The sequence below is a fragment of the Muscardinus avellanarius genome (assembly GCF_963383645.1).
Source record: "Muscardinus avellanarius genome assembly, chromosome: 7".
Classification (NCBI taxonomy): domain Eukaryota; kingdom Metazoa; phylum Chordata; class Mammalia; order Rodentia; family Gliridae; genus Muscardinus; species Muscardinus avellanarius.
The window spans coordinates 4,879,113-4,900,162 of record NC_137793.1 but is presented as its reverse complement, the minus strand read 5'-3'; the positions used below and the strand labels follow the sequence as shown (position 1 = coordinate 4,900,162).

General features: G+C 53.1%; 1 protein-coding gene across 2 annotated transcripts in view; it reads left to right on the top strand.

Moving 5' to 3' along the window:
• Positions 1–17,450, top strand: part of GLRA1 (glycine receptor alpha 1) — a gene marked incomplete at both ends in the record, with an annotated part of 91,182 nt that extends 73,732 nt beyond the window's left edge. Inside the window, 6 exons of one of the 2 annotated variants that reach the window (XM_080699022.1) lie at positions 626–849; positions 4,062–4,144; positions 6,329–6,466; positions 8,754–8,968; positions 10,915–11,061; positions 17,166–17,450. In XM_080699022.1, the coding sequence (XP_080555148.1) occupies positions 626–849; positions 4,062–4,144; positions 6,329–6,466; positions 8,754–8,968; positions 10,915–11,061; positions 17,166–17,450 (1,092 nt within the window). Of the gene's footprint in view, positions 1–625; positions 850–4,061; positions 4,145–6,328; positions 6,467–8,753; positions 8,969–10,914; positions 11,062–17,141 lie in introns of both variants that reach the window. The other variant, XM_080699021.1, reaches the window with a different exon arrangement.
• Positions 17,451–21,050: the final 3,600 nt, after the last annotated feature.

The following is a 21,050-nucleotide window of genomic DNA, read 5'->3' as shown; positions in this document are numbered from 1 at the left end:
CGCTTGTAATCCCAGCGCTTGGGAGGCTGAGACAGGAGGATCGCGGTTCGCGGCCAGCCTCAGCTACTTTAAGGCCCTCCACAGCTTAGTGAGACCCTGTTTCAAAATAAAGAATAAAAAATAGGGCGGGGTGTGCATGTATGTCTCTACCATCTTGCATCTCATTAAGATGTATGAATACAGTGCACCAATAAATAATTTAAAATAAATAAAAGATAGGGCTGGGTAACAGCTCAGAGGCAGAATGCCCGTGGGTTCAATCGCCAGTACCGCAAAAAAATCAAGAACAACAACAAAACCTAACAGATTGCTGAAAACCAGTTATATTACATCAATCTTTGGGTTTTCTTTTTAAATCTCTTCAAAAGAAAGAATCGCATTTAAATAACTTCCACGCATAGCTGAATATGCCCAGCCAGGCAGTCCGAGGACTGGGGGAGTAGTTTTGACTCCTGGGCACCCGATGTTGGTCCTCCCTCTCACCCCCACTAAGATGCAGCCACACTCCCGCAAGCTCCTCCGTGAGGAGTTTCGGGGACACTGACCCAAAGCTCCTGGGCCCCCCGAGAGTCATGGTCCCCCCCCCACACCTAACCCTGCCTCCACCTCCTGCCTCCGCCCACAGGACTACAGGGTCAACATCTTCCTGCGGCAGCAGTGGAATGACCCCCGGCTGGCCTACAACGAATACCCGGACGACTCTCTGGACCTGGACCCGTCCATGCTGGATTCCATCTGGAAGCCCGACCTGTTCTTTGCCAACGAGAAGGGCGCCCACTTCCACGAGATCACCACGGACAACAAACTGCTACGGATATCCCGGAACGGGAACGTCCTCTACAGCATCAGGTGAGTCCCCGCGGACCCCCGCCCTCCTCGGAGCCCACCCTCCCAGCGCCCTCTGCAAGCAGACACCTGAGAGCGGGACGATCAGGGCCAGCTCAGCACCTGCGCGCACAGGCAGGCTGTGACCAACACACAACCTTAGAGGAAGACACGTGCGGCCGGTTGCGGCCTGCAGGGTCAGCCCTGAAGCATAGTGCGTGCAGGGAGGGACGTGACTCTCACGCCAGAGGGACTGGAGGTACAGAGACCCAGGGAAGGGGCCCGGACTCGTATCACCACAAACTACATCCCCAGCGACCCAGGTCCTCCATCCAGGCACCGTTTTGCCGACTTTACCACCCAATAAATCATTCAAATTAATTTGGCTGGGTGTGGTGGCGCACGCCTGTAATCCCAGCATTCGGGAGGGAGGCGGAGACCAGAGGATCGCGGTTGGGTTCTCGGCCAGCCTCAGCTACTTTGACAGGCCCTTCTCAACTCAGTGAGACCCTGTTTCAAAAAATAAAAGACTAGCCGGGCGTGGTGGCGCACGCTTGTAATCCCCGCGCTTGGGAGGCTGAGACAGGAGGATCGCGCAGGTTCGAAGCCAGACGCGCGCGCTGGCTTAGGAGACCCTGTTTCCAAATAAAAATGTAAAAATAGGTCTGGGAGTGTAGCCCGGAGGTAGAAGGGCTTCCAGGAACCCCAGTACAACAATAAATAAATAAATAAATAAATAAATAAATAAATAAATAAATAAATAAAAAATAGGGCTGAGGGTGTAGCTCGGAGGTACAGTGCCCCTGGGTTCCATCCCCAGTACCGCAAAAACAAAACAATTAATTCCATTGATGAAATTAAGACCTTCATGAGCCAATCGTTAACACCTCTGAAAATATTTGCATTCCCAATGCATGAAATTTACCCAGGAGACTTTTCTATATCCAAACCGTTAACACCCAGCTTTGAGCCCGGCGTCGTGGCGCACGCCTGTCATCTCAGTACTAGGAGGCTGAGGCAGGACGATCGCAGGTCCAAGGACAGGCTCAGCTGCGGGGCCTGGCGGGGGTGACGCTCACACCAGCACAATCAGGGCTGCTCTGTCCTCCCAGAAACTCCATCCCACACGCTTTGCCTTGAGTCTAGGAGGGGGGACACTCTTCCCCAGCTGTGGGATATCCTACAGACACTAAGGGCAAAGCTTCCAGGGACTTCTGTCACCCCCCCCCACATAGTCTCAAATCTCCCCCCGACCAAGGCCTGGGGACAATGACCAGTGGCCAATATGCGAAGAAATAACTTTACACACGTGCCATTCATGGAGAATGTGCTCACCGCCCTGGATACTTTTCATGTATTATATCTAGACCTTTTCTTTCTTTCTTTCTTTCTTTCTTTCTTTCTTTCTTTCTCTCTCTTTCTTTCCTTTGGGGGGTAGGGAGGTTAAACCCAGGGGCATTCTATCTCTGAGCTGTGTGTTCAGCCCTGTTTTATTTTTTGAAACAGTGTCTTAGCCAGGCACGGGGGGGACTCGCCTATAATCCCAGTACTTGGGAGGCTGAGACAGGAGGATCACAGGTTCAGAGCCAGCCTCAGCAACCTAGCAAGGCTCTCAGAAACCTACTGAGACCCTGTTTCTAAATAAGAAATAAGAATAGGTCTGGGGGTGTGGCTTGGAGGTAGAATGCCTCTGGGTTCAATCCCTAGCAGCAAAAAAAAAGAAAGAAAATTGAAAAGAAGGAAAGAAGGAAGGAAGGAAGGAAGGAAGGAAGGAAGGAAGGAAGGAAAAGGTATGGGTCATAAATGACCCGCCCTCTTCAGCTCCTCAGGGGAGTAATTCTTATTTCTATTAGGAGATGAGCCTTAGATGAGAGGCCTGTGGGAGAGGCTGATCAGCTCCTGACCTCAGGAGAGCAGGCTGGGCAGGTGCAGGGCAGGCTGAGGGTTTAGGTGAGGAACTGGCGGCTGGCTGCCCCTCACCCTGGCGCCCGGCCCCTCGCACCCGTCCAGGAGGCAGCCAGGGCCGGCGGGGAGGCGAGGGCCACCCTGCTGGGGTTTGGCTGCTGCCAAGCTGGTTTCGTATCTCTGGGCAGCGAAGGCCCCATGTAGCATGACAGAAGGACAGGTCAGCAGAAAGTGATGCTCGCAAGGTCATTCAACCTCGGGGAATTAACCTGGAGTGACAGCTGCCCCACTTCCAAGCTCTTATCTTCAGACACCCAGCTGCATTCCCTTCGCCCCACTTTCCCTCTTCTTCCCCGCCCTCTTCCTTCCTCCTTTCCCCTCCTGCTTCTCCTTCACCCTTAAAGGATGAGGAGAGCCCGGGGGCTAAGCTGGAGGGAGGATGCTCGCCGGGCGCAGCTAGGCCCAGCCAGTCGGGGTGGATTCCAGGACCCCAAGTCAGGAAGCCTGCCGCAGACCAGCCAGCCCTGCCCTGCCCAGAGCGGACTCTGGCTGGGCCATGGGCTTGCCCTGCGCAAGGATAGGTCCTGACCTGTCCACCCTTCTCTGCAGCCGTGTTCTCACCTGCCCGAGGAGGGAGCTGGCCAGATGGAGAAGAGAGCCTTTCTTGCCCGCTTCCTGCAGCAGGCACTCTGGCTGGCAAAGCCTTCTCAGCTGAGCTGGTTCTGCTAAGGGCCAAAGGCTGCAGCCTCTGCAAGGGCGAAACAACCCAAAGAAAGCAGCCAGCCCAGAGTCCTGGGGAGCTGCCCCTTCCCACCTGAGCCTAGCAGGAGCCCACAGATTTGATACAGCTGGCGGCGAACTCCCCAAACACAGGGGCCCTCTTTGAAATGACTTTTCTCCAGCCCAGTGTGTGAAGGAAGGGAGCCAAGGCACCGGCCACAGGTGAACCCTGGAAGCCCGAAACCTGGTGCAGCTCAACCTAGAAATTGGGCTGTCTCTGCCATAAATAAATGGGGCTGGGGTGGAGCTCAGAGGTAGAATACCCCTGGGTTCAATCCCCGGTACCACCAAAACAAAACAAAACAACAACAAAAAAAAAACCATGGCTCCAAAGGAACCCAGAAGTTCCTGAGTCTGTGTGAGTGTAGGCAACCTACTTTGCCTCTCTGAGCCTCCACGTTCGTATCAGGAACTTGGAAATATACACCTGTTTATAAGCACGAGTTCTGCCTTTCTTTTCCTGGACAACCGGTTCTCTGACAGGAAGGAGCTTGGAGGCACAGCCTCCCCTGGGCGCGGCCCCAGCCTCCTCGACTGCCTTCTCTCCCCAGGATCACCCTGACGCTGGCCTGCCCCATGGACCTGAAGAACTTCCCCATGGACGTCCAGACGTGTATCATGCAACTAGAGAGCTGTGAGTGCCCCCCGTGCACCCCTCGAAGAGCCAGGCTGCCCTCCACCAGGGCCAGCAGGGACGCCCTGACTGATGGAGCCCGAGTCACTCTCTGGGCTTTGCTTTTGGAAGATACACTAGACACGTAGCTCCCTTACACGGTCTGCCTGAGGCTGGCGCTCCGTGGCCCTGGTGGACATCTCCACATCCCTGTGAACGCGCTCAGAGGAACCAAGGAGAAATCGCCTGAATGAGTCAGGGTCCTGGGGCTTGCAGGGTGCTCGCGCCAGCAGAGGGGACAGGCGACCACCTGCAGGAATCACTTTGCGGGTCTGGGGATGGAACCCAGGGCTTCTACCTCCAACCTACACCCCCAGCCCTATTTTTTATTCTTTATTTTGAAACAGGGTCTCACTGAGTTTCAAAGGGCCTCACTAAGTAGCTGAGGCTGTCCATGAACCACGATCCTCCTGACTCAGCCTCCCAAATGCTGGGATGACAAGTGTGCCCACCATGCCTGGCTAGGAATCACTCTTAACTAAGGGCAGGAAGTGGTAGGCCAGTCATTAGAAGTGCGAAACGTGGCGGCCTTTGTGGGAAAGAGAGACGGTACCGGAGAAGGCTATGTGGAGGAGCAGGATCCTGAGAGATGGGACGGCTGACTTCCTTCATGGCAACACAGAAACCATCTGAGCTGAACCAGAGGGGCATCCGGGCAGTGGGGCTGCTGGGCCATCTCTGTAAGCACCAGCCAGTTCTGAACCTGCCTCAACTTCTCTCCAGAGTCAAAGTTGTGGGCACTTGGTCTGCAGGGTGCAGGTGACATCACCATTCCACACCATCCACCCCTCCCAGCAGTGAACCCCACCTAGGCAGTGTGCGGCAGACTCTAGAGTGTTCCCCAGAGGACGATCTGGAGCCAGCAAAATAAGGGCTGGCCAGGAGATGCGCGGGCAGGAGCAGCAGGTGTCAACTGCATCTCCCCTGAGGGGTGAGGAGGAGACCACCGGACAAGCCAGAATGGGGTCTGGAAGGACAGGGAGAGAGTGGAGCCGGGCGTGGTGGGCACGCTTGGAATCCCAGCATTTGGGAGACTGAGGCAGGAGGATCGCGCTTTGAGGACAGCCTCAGCTACTTAGTGAGGCCCTCTGCAACTTAGTGAGACTGTTTCAAAATAAACAAATAAAAAATAGGGTTGGGGGTGTAGCTCAAATGTACAGTGCCCCTGGGTTCCATCCCCAGTACCGCAAAGAAGAATTAAAAATAGGGGTAACGGTGTAGCTCAGAGGTAGAGTGCCCCTGAGTTCAATCCCCGGTACCACAAAAAAGAGAGAGAAAATTTGAACAATTGCACAAGTTTTAACCTCCTTTGTGAGAAAAAGAAAAGGTCCAGGCAGGCATGGTGGCACACACTTGTAATCCCAGTACTTGGGAGGCTGAGACAGAAGGATCCGGGATCACAGACAGCCTCAGCTACTTAGTGACCTTTACTCAACTCTGTTTCAAAAAGAATAAAATAGAAGCCCAGAGTGGTGGTGCACACTTGTAATCCCAGCATTCAGGAGGCTGAGACAGGAGGATTGTGGTTCGCTAACAGCCTCAGCTACTTAGTGAGGCCCTTTGCAACTCACTGAGACGCTGCTTCAAAATAAAGAATAAAAGCCAGGCGTGGTGGGGCACACTTGTAATCCTAGCATTCAGAAGGCTGAGACCAGAGAATGTTCGTGGACAGCCTCAGCTACTTAGCGAGGCCCTTCACAACTCAGTGACACCATGTTTCAAAAAATAAAAAGACTGGCTGGGCGTGGTGGCGCACTCTTGTAATCCCCGGGCTTGGGAGGCGGAGACAGGAGGATCACGAAGGTTTGAAGCCAGACTCGCTGGCTTAAGAGACCCTGTTTCCAAATAAAAATATAAAATAGGTCTGGGAGTGTAGCCTGGAGGTAGAAGGGCTTCCAGAGCCCCAGTACCACCAAATAAATAAATATCATTTTAAAAATAATAAATAAATAGACTAAAAATATAGGGCTGGGTTGTAGCTTGGAGGTAGAATGCCCAGGAGTTCCATCCCCAGTACCACAAAAAATAATAATAATAATAAGATCATGGTACAGTGTCGTGACCTTCCAATGACTGGCCCTAACCCACCCTGACGCGCTTCCCACGAGCGCCCAGCGTGCTGACTCCTTCTCCATCCCACCCCAGTTGGCTACACCATGAACGACCTCATCTTCGAGTGGCAGGAGCAGGGCGCGGTGCAGGTGGCGGACGGACTCACCCTGCCTCAGTTTATCCTGAAGGAAGAAAAGGACTTGAGATACTGCACCAAGCACTACAACACAGGTAGGTAGGGGGCGCTGTCCTCAGACCCCACCCAGCCGGCACCAGAGCGCCTGCCCAACGGCCAGCCCAGCACGGAGCCTACAGAGCGCCCGTGGGGGCCAGCTCTGTATCTGTTACCTAGTGGTTAAGAGAACAGGCTTTGAGCTGGGTGTGGCAGCGCACGCCCGTAATCCCACGATTTGAGAGGCTGAGACAGGAGGATTGCAGGTTCGAGGACAGCCTCAGCAAGTAGAGAGGCTTTCATCAACCTAGTGAGACCCTGCTTCCAAGTAAAAATTAAAACATAGGGCTGGGGGTGTTCCTTGGAGGCAGAATGTGCCTGAGTTCCATCCCTAGTACCACAGAAAGAGAGAGAGGGAGAGAGGGAGAAAGAGAGAGAGAATGGGTTTTGAAACCAGAAAGCAGCTCTGAAACGTTCGTCCTGTGAGTCCTGGGGGAGTGACCGCAACCTGGGCACGCCTGGTCACGAGGGAGCCTGGCTCAGAGAGTCATCCATCCTTCCAGGTGGTGGATTCGATCCCATTGCTAAGACGTGACCTGGGAGGACAGTCTCTGTCGCACAGGAAGCGACATTCTGGTAGGGCAGAGGCCCGGCCTCGCCCGCGCTGGGCCTCAGTGAGGGGGCCAGAGAGGCCGCTGTTCAGAAGGAGCCCATGCACCTACACCCGGAGCCACGGGAGGCAGGCCACGCGAGCGGGCGCTTGGCTGAGCTCAGCATCTCTGGGGCTGGGAGCACTGTGGGAGAGAGTCCGCGAGCCGGCAGCTCCTAGGAAGCTGCTGTGTGAACCAGCTGAGCCGGGAGAGGCCTGGACGGGCAGGGAGCAGCCACTGCAGGGCGGGCGCAATGGAAGGACAGGCAGCCTGGGCTCTGGTGGGGCTGGGACAGCTACCCTTTTCTGGGTCACCTCAGAGAAGTCTCAGAGCCTCCAGAGATGCTCTGTGTCCCTGAGCAAGGCCAGGCTCAGCCAGGACGGTGCTCCCTCCCGAGACTCCCTCCCCACAGACGCGTCGGGTGATCAGAGCCGCCTTCACACGCCACCGCCCCGGGCCACTGACAGTATTTTCTCTTCTTTATTTGGCTTTCTTGAGGTATAATTGGCAAATAAAATATAAATCTGTATCTATTCAAGATATATAACTTAATGGGGGTTTTTTGTTTGGTTTTGTTTGGGTACTGGGGATTGAATCCAGAGGCATTCTACTTCTGAGCTATACTCCCAGCCCTTTTTATTTTTTTTTTGTTTGAAAACAGAATTTCACTAAGTTGCTGAGGCTGGCCTTGAACCTGTGAATTTCCTGTCTCAGCCTCACAAGTACTGGGATTACAGGTGTGGGCCACCAGGCCTGGCCAATGTGATGCTTGGATATCCATGTACGTAATGACATAAAGACCATCACGAAGCGAATTAACGTATCCTCATCTCAAAGATCAGCCCTGGGGGAGGGAGGCAAAGAGGCTGGAGGTCCAGCTGCCTTCCTGGATTTTTTTTTTTTTTTTTTGCAGGTCTGGGGATGGAACCCAGGGGCATTCTATCTCCAAGCTACACCCCCCAGCCCTGTTTTTTATTCTTTATTTTGAAACAGCGTCTCACTGAGTTGCAGAGGGCCTCACTAAGTAGCTGAGGCTGTCGGCAAACTGCGATCCTCCTGTCTCAGCCTCCCGAATGCTGGGATTCCAAGAGTGCTCCACCACGCCCGGCTTCCTTGCAAATTTTGAATAAACTCTAATTACACTGCTGTACTTGAGACCTCCAGGACTTCTTTGTCTTGCATAACTAAGTGTTTGTACTTTTTTATTTTTTATTTTTTGGAACTGGGGATTGAACCCAGGGGCATTCTACCTCCAAGCTACACCCGCAGCCCTATTTTTATTCTTGTTTGAAAACAGTCTGAGTCGATGAGGATCTCGCGAAATTGCTGAGGCTGGCCTCAAACTTGCAATCCTCTTGTCTCAACCTCCCAAATACTGGGATGACCAGCATGTGCGACCACATCTGGCTCAAAATTTTTTAATGGCGTATAAGTAGATTTCGTTCTGTATTATGTAGGGAATAATGACAAGAAAAAAGTCTATGTATGTTCAGTACAGATGCGATTTATCCTGGGTATTTTTTACCTGCCTCTGGCTCAATCCAAGTGTGCAGACCTGTGGCTTGGGAGAGTGATCCAAACACTTGCCCAGGCATGTGGCCAGAGTGAGCGCGGAGCAGGACCCAGCCCAGGCTGTGGGACCCAACACCTCTGCTCCGGGCACCGGGCCGCGCCCTTCCACTGCCGTCCCTTGCAGGCAAGTTCACGTGCATTGAGGCCCGGTTCCACCTGGAGCGGCAGATGGGCTACTACCTGATCCAGATGTACATCCCCAGCCTCCTCATCGTCATCCTCTCCTGGATCTCCTTCTGGATCAACATGGACGCGGCGCCGGCCCGTGTGGGCCTGGGCATCACCACCGTGCTCACCATGACCACGCAGAGCTCCGGCTCCCGGGCGTCCCTGCCCAAGGTAAGCGCCACTTTGCACAGCGGACACGGCGCCCGTGTCCCCACCCTGCCTGGGACAGGAGGAGCGTCTCAGCAGGTATCTACCCACCTGCAGCAATGCGCAAGGACCAGCATTCTGATCCATCAGCGTTCTGATTCCTCCAGCTTCGACGTTGCATCCTGCAACAGGGTGCCAGACACTGCGTTCTACCCCATTCTCTGCTCACATTACCGCCAAAATAAAAATTAAGACTGCAGGGACCGAGCCGGGCGCGGTGGCGCACACTTGTAATCCCAGCATTCGAGAGGCTGTGACAGGAGGATCACAGTTCTCGAACAGCCTCAGCTACTTAGTGAGGCCCTCCATAACTTAGTGAAACCTTGTTTCAAAATGAAGAATAAAATAGGGTTGGGAGTGTAGATCGGAAGTAGAATGCCCCTGGGTTCAATCCCCAGTACCACAAAAGAAGAAAAATTCAACTTAATCTGGGTGTGGTGGTACACACCTGTAACCCCAGCACTTGGAAGGCAGAGACAGGAGGATCACAGGTGATCCTAGGACAGCCTTGGCACTTCAGCAACACACTCAGCAACTTAGTGAGACCTTGTTTAAAATTTTTAAAAAATGGCCAGGCATGGTAGTATGAAATCCCAGTACTTGGGAGGCTGAGACAGGAGGATTACAGGTTGTGGACAGCCTCAGCTGCTTAGTGAGGCCTTCTGAACTTAGTGAGAACCTGATTCAAAATAAAGAATAAAATATAGGGCCAGGCGTAAAAGCACACACTTGTAATCCTAGCATTTGGGAGGCTGAGACAGGAGGATCCCAGTTTGCAGACAGCCTCAGCTATTTAGTGAGGCCCTTTGCAACCCAGTGAGACCCTGCTTCAAAATAAAAAATAAGTTAGAGGTGGTGGCACACGCTTGTAATCCCAGTACTTGGGAGGCTGAGACAGGAGGATCAAGGTTCCAGGACAGCCTCAAGCCAGGCGTGTCACACACTTGTAATCCCCAGTACCACCCAAAAAAAAAAAAAAAAGGACAGCTTCAGCTACTTAGGCCCTTTGCAACTCAGTGAGACCCTGTTTCAAAATAAACAATAAAAAATAGGGCTGGGGGTATATCTCAGAGGAAAAATGTCCCTGGGTTCAAACCCCAGTACCAAAAAAAAAAAAAAAAAATTAAATGGCTGAGGGTATGGCTCAGAAATAGAATGTCCCTGGTTTCTAGACCCAGTACCAAAAAGTAATAATAATAATAATAATAATAAAGATAGCAGCCTCCTGCCTTCTGTGTCAAGGAATATCCCAATCAGCATATCCAGATTCCCACCAGCACTGACCCTGTGCCCTGGGGCCACAATTAAGTAGAATAAGTGTTACCTGAATACAATCACTGGGATATCTTAAATTTTGTGTGTGTGGTACTGGGGTGGAACCCAGGGGCTTTCTACCTCCAGGCTATACTCCCAGACCTATTTTATATTTTATTTGGAAACAGGGTCTCACTAAGTTGCTGAGAGCCTAAGTAGCTGAGGCTTCGAAGCTGTGCGATCCTCCTGTCTCAGCCTCCCAAGCGCTGGGATTACAAGCGTGCGCCACCACGCCCGGCTTTCACTGGGACATCCTGACATTCGATCTGATGTCATCTAGCTGCACCGAAGTAGCTAGCCGGCTCCTGCGCGGCCTGCGGCAGCTCACTGCCACAGACACGGCCTCCCCTGGACGAAGGGCTGATTCAGATCCTGGGCCGGTCTGGGCAGGTTGACGAGAGACTTCTCCATGCAGAAAGGTGCCCAACTCGAGACTGCCGGGATGTCTGTTTCTGGACTTTCCCATTTCTGGTGGTGGTTGTGGCTGGGCCACGGCACCAGGAGCCTGGAGCGGGTTGGCCGGGGCCTGCGGCGGCGGCTGACCACTGGCTCTCACCTGCGCCCACCCGGCTGCGCTCCCCTCTGCCCAATTCCAGGTGTCCTACGTGAAAGCCATCGACATCTGGATGGCCGTGTGTCTGCTGTTCGTGTTCTCGGCGCTGCTGGAGTACGCCGCTGTCAACTTCGTGTCGCGCCAACACAAAGAGCTGCTGCGGTTCCGGAGGAAGCGGAGGCATCACAAGGTAGGCGCCCGCGGCCCAAGAGGCCCAGGCACCTGTGTTGTGCCGCCTCCCTGGACCCTCCTTCTCATCCGGACCCGCAGGCGGGAAATGGGGAGTCAAGTCTTAGGAATCTTAGCTTCACCCCACCCCAGTAATGCCCTCCTGGGGTCCACAGGCAACCTTGCAACCATAACAACACCCTGCAAAAATTACCAGGTGACGCCCAGAGGCAGCACCAAGGGAGCCTGATGGGCTCTACATGCAAAGATGGCGGTGGGAGGGCTGCTTGTGTTTCCTGCAAGCCTGCATTCTTGCCTTGGGCTTGGTTCCAGAAGAAAATTGTACCACAAAAGGTGGGCTCTTAAAATGGAATGTCCAGGGTTCCAGCCCTTCCCCCTTCCTCCAGGAGGGGGTAATGAGCAAATCCATCCCGAGAGGGTCCTCTCACCTTGGGAGGGTGGAATAGAGGAGTCTGACAGGCCGCCTCTGAAAAGCCCCCGACAGGCAGGCAGGCAGGCAGACAGCCGCCTCCATCGTCACCTCCCCGGAAGCCCGCTCTCCTCTCCTCTCCAGCCGTGTCCCTTTGCCAAGTCTAGACGCACTGGCTTGTTCCTTAGTTCCTCACACTTGACACATCACTTTCTCTTTGCCGGCTTGCTCTTCCGGTGAGGTTTGCTTGACGTGACCACACTTGTATTCCGGTCTCTCTTAGGTTGTGTGTGTGTGTGTGTGTGTGTGTGTGTGTGTGTGTGTGTGCGCGCGCATGCGTGTTTTGGATACTAGAGACTGAATCCAGAGGCATTCTACCTCCAAGTGACAGTCCAGCCCTTTATATTTTTTGAAACAGGGTCTCACTAGGTGGCCAAAATTCTGGGTACGTTTCTGAGGCTAGTCTTGAAACTTCAGTCCTCCTGTCGCGGCCTCCCAAGTGCTGGGATTGTAAAAGGCTCTATCCAAGGAGGCATTCTGCCCTAAGCCGAGCCCTCGCTCGGTCTGTATCAGCCAAAAGGAAGGGAGTCTAGTTCATCTGCCCAGAGAAGGGGCACCCTTTCTTCTAACGCATGCGTGTACTGTGTATGTGCTAAAAGGCCAGGTTCTCCTTGAAGCCCATTTCTAACCTTCTAAACATCTGTGCTGATCTCTAACTATCCACTGGACATGTGATGCTTCCTGTGCTTCTATTCCACGTCAGGGCAGAGAGCTTGTCCATTTTTGCTCAGCACTCTATCCCTGGAGCCTGACCTAATGTCTGAGATGTCATAAGCATGCAATCAGCATCGCCAAACCAACCAGCAAATAAGGAGGAGCCTTCCACCAGAGGGCCTGCCCCGGGACAGAGCAGAGCCACCATGGAGCCACCCCTGACCTGTCAGGTCACCCTCCATCCCTAGTTGTGACGTACCAAGGGCCTCCAACACCAGACTGACCTGTGTAAAATGCTGTCTACTAGCCAGGCAGGGCAGGGAAGCGCACGTCTGCAATCCCAGTACGTGGGAGGCTGAGACAGACCATCTCGGGTTTGACACCAGAAATTTAGCAGGACTCTCAGCAACTTAGCCAGAACCCACTTCAAAATAAAATAAAAAGCCAGGCGCAGTGGCGCACACTTGTAATCCCAGTACTTGGGAGGCTGAGACAGGAGGTTCTCAGGTTCAAAGCCAACCTCAGCAATTAAGCGAAGTTCTCAGCAACCTAGAAAGATCCTGTTTCCAAATAAGAAATAAAATCAAGCTGGGGGGTATAGCTTGGAGGTAGAATGCAACTTGGGTTCAAGCCCCAGAACCAAAATAATTAATTAATTAAGAGGCCGGGCATAGTGGCTCATGCTTGTAATCCCAGTTCTTGGGAGGCTGAGACAAGAGGGTCACAGATTCAATGAGGCCCTCCACAACTTAGTGAGATCCTGTTTCAAAAAATAAAGAATAAAATAGGGCTGGTGGTGTAGCTCAGAGGTAGAATGTTCCTGGGTTCAATCCCTGGTGCCACAAAAACAAAACAAAAAATAAAAGGGCCTGGAGGTGCTGTTTGGAGCTCTGACATCCCTGGGTTTAACTCTCTAGCACCAACAACACCTACAAACTCTCCAGCCAGCTCTGGTGTCCAGGACAGAGGACTCTGCTCCTGAGCTTTCTCTGGCACGTGACTTCAAGCCATCTTCTTCTTGGGCCATTTCTCTATCTGTAAAATGGACCTGAGCAGCCTCGTGGGGACGGTGGTGAGGATGAAGTCATAAGATGCCAAAGAAGCTTTCAATTTTGTCCTGGCACACAAGCACCAAGAACTAAAATGACTGCACCTATACACACATTTCCGTCAGCATGTTTAAGCATCAGCGACATGATTCAGTGAACTTTTGGCAGTTTACCACAAGGAGGAGGCGCACCTTCTGAGACAGAAGATGCCATGGGAGTTGACATGTCACCATCCTTCTGAATCTGCACTGGAAAAGGACACTGTGGGGTAGCAAGCCAGACAGGCCCCCTTAAAGGACTCCCAGCGCGGGTGTGGTGGTGCACAGGCTTGTAATCCCAGCATTCAGGGAGGCGGAGACAGGAAGATGGTGGTTCCAGCCCAGCCTCAACAACTTAGCAAGACCCTATTTCAAAATAATTTATTTTATTTTGAGATGAAGCAGTTTTATTTAGGAAAAATGGGGATACATGTTCATGGGAGAACGTGGGCCATCTTGAAAGGAAGAGAGGCCCCCCAAATTTTTCTTTTAAAAAAGGCACTGGCTTGAGCCGGGCGTGGTGGCACACACTTGTCATCCCAGCATTCAGGAGGCTGAGACCAGAGGATCGTGGTTCGTGGACAGCCTCAGCTACTTACTGAGGCCCTTTGCAATGCATTGAGACCCTGTTTCAAAATAAAGAATTTAAAAATAGGGCTGGGGGTGTAGCTCAGAGGTCGAATATCCCTGGGTTGGGTTTAATTCCTAGCACATGCATACACAAACACACACACAGACTATAAAAGATCTCTGTGCCAGGAATGGTGGTGCACACTCATAATCCTAGTACTTGGGAGGCCAAGTACAGGAGGATTGCAGGTTTGAAGCCAGCCTCAACAACTTAGCAAGATCCTTTTCCAAATTAACAAAAACAAACAAACAAAACAGTGTAGCTCAGAGGTAGAATGCCCCTGGATTTAATCCCCAACACCACAAAATAAATAAAATAAAATAAAACAGGTACTAGGGTGGGCTACGGCCCTCCAAAGGCTGCCTCCACCTTCCCCAAATGCCTACCCGTGTATACGCTAAGGAAAGTAAAAACTCTGCAGCCAGGTAGAGTGTGAACAAGGCCGCTGTCAGGAGTGGACCTGACTCTCCCACTCAGGTCTCTCCTGGGAGAGGTCGCAGAGGTCATGTCCTCCACTCCCCACGCAGCCCAGGAGGACGATGCCCTGCTGCAGTGGGGGAAGCCAGCCACCTGGGCCCCCAGGGGAGCACAGCTGGCGCTGGAGGGGAGCACTGCTGGCGCTGGAGGGGAGCATTGTTGGCACTGGAGGGGAGCACTGCTGGCGCTGGAGGGGAGCAGAGGCTCCAGGACCTGAGGCGCTTTCCAAAACATTGACCACACGCCGTTGAGCAGTGTGTCCATCCTGAGGCAGATTTTTAAAAGTCCTGCATTTATTAGATCTTAATCAAGAGCCAACGCTTATCCAAAGCAGAGGTCAAAACGGGTCCCCAGAAGGCCAAATCTAGAGTGCACGTATCTTGGATTTGGCCAGCAATGTTTCAAGAATCTGGAGTAGGTACCCAGAGTTTTAAAACCACACCTCTGGCTACACTGGACAAACCCAGCATCTGGCCACACGGGATGCGCAGTGCCGCAAGGCACCCGTGCCCTGGAGCCGCCTCAGAGAGATGCTGTCTCCGGCCCGGCCCGCTCTTCCAGCCAGAGACGGGAGGCCCAGCTCAGCTCAGGGCTCACACTCCTTCCCCCTGTCCTGGGGGTGGGGGGAGGCCTAGTTAACATGACCCCATTCATGAGGGCTCTGAACTGGGCACCAGGGTGCACAACTGGGCTTCCGGCCTGTAACCCCAGAACTTGGGAGCTGAGACGGGGGGATCACAGGTTGAAGGCCAGCCTCAGCCATTTAGCAAGACTTGAAGCAACCTCGTGAGACCCTGTTTCAAAACCAAAAAACACAAAATGAAATGAAATAAAATGAAAAGGACAGGGGTGTAGCTTGGAGGTAGAATGCGCCTGGGTTCAAACCCCAGCACCACACACACACACACACACACACACACACACACACACACTCACAGAGCGTGCTTTGGAGGAAGCCACTCAATGTGCTTCTTACAGTAGAGGTGTGCGAGTTTGGGCAGCAGAAACCTTCCTTTGCAGGAGGCTCACAGGGGGGTTACCCCGCTGCTGAGTGCGGAGGAATGGCCGACCGCAAGCTGGATTTCCGAGCCTCTGACCTCGGCCAGGCTCCTGGCTCTATACCACAGTCCCAAGTTACCTCATTTGCTGGGCAGAGAGCATCTGATCTTCCAGCTCCCTGGCCGGCCTCATTAGGTAGATTATTAGGAAACCTCTATGAAGCCCAGACAGAGCAGGCACACGCAGCCTCCCTGGGCTCCAGAGTACAGCCTTGGAGTTTGCCCTTTGCACCCCAAGCAGTGGATGGGCAGATGTCTCCTGCCACCTGCTGGTTGTAATGGGAACAGCAAGCTTTTTCCAGTGGCTCCTGGGAATTTCTTTTCTCCCAGACACTAGGTGAAGTTGGTAATCTGCTAGCTCGATTGGGGCCTTCAGTCCAAATCTCAGCTCCTTCCACTGCAGTGTTTAACAGATGAGGAAGGCAGACAGTAACTCACCCAAAGGTGCACAGGATGCCAGTGCGGCGCTTCCCCTGCACTGAGAGGTGTTTCCTTCACTGCCTTCCCCGCTACCCCTCCCTCGCTCCACGGGGTTGCCCCTTGTCTCCCCATCACTCCCCAGCTTCCCCATATGAGCGAAAACAGGGCCCTCCACTTTCTGCGGCTGGCTAATCTCACGCAACATAATGTTCTCTGGTTCCCTCCATTTGCCTGCAAATGACATAACTTTGTTCTTCTTTATGGCTGAGTAGAATTCCATTGTGTGGTTATCTCAAAATTTTGTTGCCAGGCGTGGTGGCGCACGCTTGTAATCCCCGTGCTTGGGAGGCTGAGACAGGAGGATCGCACAGGATCACACAGGTTCAAAGCCAGCCTCGGCTACTTAGGCTCTCAGCTACTTAGTGAGACCCTGTTTCCAAACAAAATATAAAATAGGTCTGGGAGTGTAGCCCAGAGGTAGAAAGCCCCTGGTTTCTATCTCTAGTTCCACAAAAAAAAAAAAAAGAAAAATGTAATCGACTCATCTGTTAATGGTCACCCAGGCTGGGGTGTAGCCTGGTGGTAGAGCACCCTTGGGTTCAATCCCCAGTACTGTAAAAATAAAGGGGAGGGACAGACAGAGAGATCGATAAAGCTGGCCAGGCGCGAGGCCAACTGGGGAGTGGGTAGGTAGTCCGGGAAAGGCAAGTTGAAACCAAATGATGAAGCATCTTGAACCGTAATTTGATTAAGATTCAGAGGTTCTCCTGAGATGTTAACTTCGGGGAACCTGGAGGCGGAGGCAGGGGGGTTGCTGGCGCTCCCCTGGCTTGGGACGGAGGGAGGCCCAGACCTCTTGCTCCCTCCCGAGCCATCATGGGGCGGGGACAGGGGCGCGGAGACAGCGGCAAAGCAGGGGATCACTCCAAATTGTCCTCAGAAATCCTAACGGAATCCAGCGTGGCCTCAAGCGGCTCTTTACTCAGTGAAAACCGGGGAGGGGCGAGAGCCTTGGGAGGGGGTGGGGAGCCTCGCCCCCACGTCCCCCAGCTGAGGCCGTCCACAGGGACTTGCAGAGCTGGGAATCTGAGCTGTTCCCATCCCCTGGTTTGCACCTGTGTCCGCAAGCCGGTGGCGCCCCTCTATAAGGCGGAACTCCCCAGCCAGCCAGGAAGCCTTCGGGGAGCTGGGCTGGCGCGGTGGGGGGCGGAGGACCAGAGGCCTGGCCTGGCCCCAGGGAGCGCCTTGCAGGGAGGGTGCCCAGCCCCTGTCTTATTTTAAGTAGACCCCCATGTTGAACCTATTCCAGGAGGATGAGGCTGGGGAAGGCCGCTTCAACTTCGCCTACGGGATGGGCCCGGCCTGTCTGCAGGGCAAGGATGGCATCTCGGTCAAAGGCGCCAACAACAACACCACCAACCCGCCCCCGGCGCCGTCCAAGTCCCCGGAGGAGATGCGAAAACTCTTCATCCAGAGGGCCAAGAAGATCGACAAGATCTCCCGCATCGGCTTCCCCATGGCCTTCCTCATCTTCAACATGTTCTACTGGATCATCTACAAGATCGTCCGCAGAGAGGACGTCCACAACCAGTGACGGGCTGGGCGCGGGAGGCTGGGGGCCGGGCTGGGAGCTGGGGGGGAGGGGGCCATCTCCTGCTCTCGCCTAGCAAGGCGCAATTGCGAAGCGCAGCCCTGCGTCGGGTCTAGAACGTGGCACTATCTATTTAACCTCGGGGGGCTGGGGGGCTTTTTTAACACAGGAACAGAGGGCCTGCAGGGAGGAAGGGCTGGGGTACCGGTGGGGACAGGGGATTCCAGCTCTCAAGTTCTGAGTCCACGGGCTGTGCGGTTTTCCTGTTCGGAAGCAGAGTGCAGCGCACCCCCAGCCCCGAGCAGGAGGAAAGCAATGTAATATATGATATCTATTCATGCTTAATACTAATGCAGAACCACAGGAACAAAAGATTCGTCTCTTAACCTATCAGCCTAGTAACTGCTTACATTTGTGAAGTCACACAAGTGACGGACAATGTTTCCCAGAGTGGAAACAGTCACAAATCAGCTTGCTCTGGTGTCTGTCCCACATCCGTCCCTCCCGGCCATACCCGACTCCACAACGGCCTGGGACACATCCCACAATCCCACAGCCACTCCGCCTCTGCTTCCAGAGGGCTGCGCGGCCTGGGTCGTGGAGATGGGGAGGGTGGAGAGAGAGGCGCAGCGACTAAGAAGGGACATTGGGATGCCCAAGGAGGGAGGACCGAGCCCCGTGTCCCCAGGCGGGGACTCGCTCGTCCTCCGCGAGGCCTCCCGCTTCTGTGCTTTAACGCCTACCCCACCACTGCCCAGAAACGGCCGCCATGGTTTTCTCATTATATTGCCAATATGCAATCTTTTTTATGGTAAAACAAAAAAAGTAATAATCTCAAGAGATAATATGCAGATAGAGAGTGTAAGAAGATGTGTTTTCTTTCACACGTCTATTTTTGGAGCGTCTCTGGAATCGTGAGCAGGTGCGTGCTGGGGAAGGTCGGGGCCAGTGGAATGGAGGAAATTCTTATTACTGTGGTTCTACAAAGTCAAGTTTTAAGAGGTGGGATGGAAGTGCTGGGGCTGCTGCGCCTTCGGTATATACGGGTGGGAAGAGACCGTAATGTGCAGACAGTCTACTCATTATATTTTGACATTTCATATATCACAGATAATGTGAGAAGCCTGGGGAGATGGCCCCATTCTATTTTTATAAGTCTTTTCTTTTCTTTTAGGTGCTTTGTTTAGCTTTAACATTTAGGAAAGACACGTATTTCTCTTTCCTTCGCCTCTGAAGTGCCAGCGTTGTCCCAGGATAGGTCGGGCACTCTAGAGAAGGCGGAGGGAGTAGAATGGACCGAGCTGCTCTGTGGAGGGTCGGGGCCATCGCCTGCCACTTGCAGGTGGAGAGAGGAGGGCTCAGTCACCACCACCGGCCATCTACGGGTGGCCCTGGGTGGAACACTGGCCTTCCGTTTGTTTCTTAGCACTTTGGCGTCTTGGCTTTGAATCCAAGTTGAGGGTAAATGGACGGAGATGCTGACAATCGTTCTGTACTGAGACCTGGGGTCTCGCGTCTCTTTAGAACATCCCCACCTGGGGGCAGGATGGAGGAGGAATGGCACCCCACTGCTCCCTGAGGCACCTTCCGCTTGGGAATGTCTTCCCGTGCTCTGTGGCTCGATAGTTAATGGCCAGGGCAAAGGGCTCGAGTGATTTAGGTTAAGAAAGTGCACTATGCAGCCAAGAGAGTTGCACTTTGAGGCCTCAGTGGTCAAGGTGTCACTGCCCAAGTCCGAGGTCTGTCAGCTGTTGCCTTCCCCCCTCTTGGCCTGTGTAGACCAAAAAGATAAATAATCCGGTTTTAGATCAATAACTGTACGACAGAACTCGTGGTCCTTTTTCCCTAAGACATCTTGAGCGATGGGAGCCTAGCAGGTGGGGAATCTCTCATCTGAAACCATCCTTTCCGGTACCATGAACATGTATTCAAAAGCGGAAAAGTTAAAAAGGACGTGAGCCGCGGTACAGCTCAGGACCAGAACGTTGGTCTCTAAAATGCTACGAGCACTTTTCATGAGCACTATATTCACTTTATGTAGGTAAAGATTATTTTTAATAAGAAAAATTAGTGAAGCCTTCACCCTATTTTGCTCATTACTGGGCTAAACTGAGAATGTCTAAAGTCTAGGTGAAGCTGGATGAGGTGGCGCACGCTTGTAATCCCCGCGCTTGGGAGGCTGAGACAGGAGGATCGCACAGGTTCAAAGCCAGCCTCAGCTACTGAGTGAGGCTCTCAGCAACTCAGTGAGACCCTGTTTCCAGATAAAATATAAAAATAGGTCTGGGAGTGTAACCCGGAGGTAGAAATCCCTTTGGTTCCATTCCCAGTACCACCAAAAATAAATAAATAAATAAAGTCTAGGTGAATCAGGCAACAAGCATGCACGCGCACGCGCACACGCACACACACACACACACACACACACACACACACACATACACACACACACACATTCTGCAAATTCCACCTCAAGAGCACCAAAGACAGGCTTCAGAAGTATAGGAAAATACATTTCAACCACTTAAAAAACCCTGCAGATTCTAAGCTGGCCTTCTGGGCAGCACCCACTTGCTTAACTTCCGTGGGATCCTTGGGTTTCTGCCTCGATGCCGCCATGTTTAACACGTGGGTCCCCTGCGTGGCGGTATCCAACAAGGGATTCATCGCTTTGAGAAGTGGGGGAGGGCCGTCTCTAGCGTCCTCTCTCAGGCTTCTCAACTCAGTATCATTTGTAGGAAGCCCGTTGGATGGGGCATTAGGAGCAGGACAGAGAACCTGAATTGAGTTCTACCATTAGTGGGCTGCGTGGCTGAGCTGGCCGCCCGCGGGAGAGGGCGGTGCAGGAGCTCGGCTCCCTCCCGCCTCCAGCCGCTCTGAGTCTGTGCTTGGCCAGGTCGGTAGGAAGTCTGTACAGCTGAAAAGCCGACGTCACTTGGACTTCTCATCCCTCCGCACGCGTGCGTGGATACCAGTGCAGGGACCCGCCCGATTCTTGTCCCTCTCTTCTCTGGACAGTTCGCCAATTCCTTTTTCCTTTGTGCCACTGTCAAGAGTGAACACTGCTAAGAAAAAGACATGAGTCATTATGAAGTCAAAAGTACCATGATCTAGGAACGGGCGCATGCTCGAGAAGACACTGCATCCGGGGATAATGTCGGCAAGACTTAGCAAAAAGCTTCATGAATTTCACTCTTGTTTTAAAAAATAAAACCAGACAGTGGAGGCCAAATCTTTTTAGGTGGTTCCAGCAAACAGGTTCATACTTGATTTCTTCTTCAGAATGAGCAGAGTATCATGGCTGCTAAATGGTACGGCAGGTGGAAAACTGGTGTAGCTGCGACAGGTTTATTGGCTTCCAAACCCCGTACGTGCAGAGACTGGGATTTGGATCGTGGGAGACTTGGACACTGGTGCAGAGGAGTTGCTGGCTTCACCCATCACCAAAACTCAGCAAGTGCCAGGACCCAGGTCGTAACACCAGTAACTTCACCTGTTGGCACACGGTGTACCGCACTTGCTGTAAGAACCGCCAAAGTAAACGTCTTGGCTTTGCTACCTCCAGTCCTCTCAAACATCTGAGCGTCCATCTGTGCTGCAGGA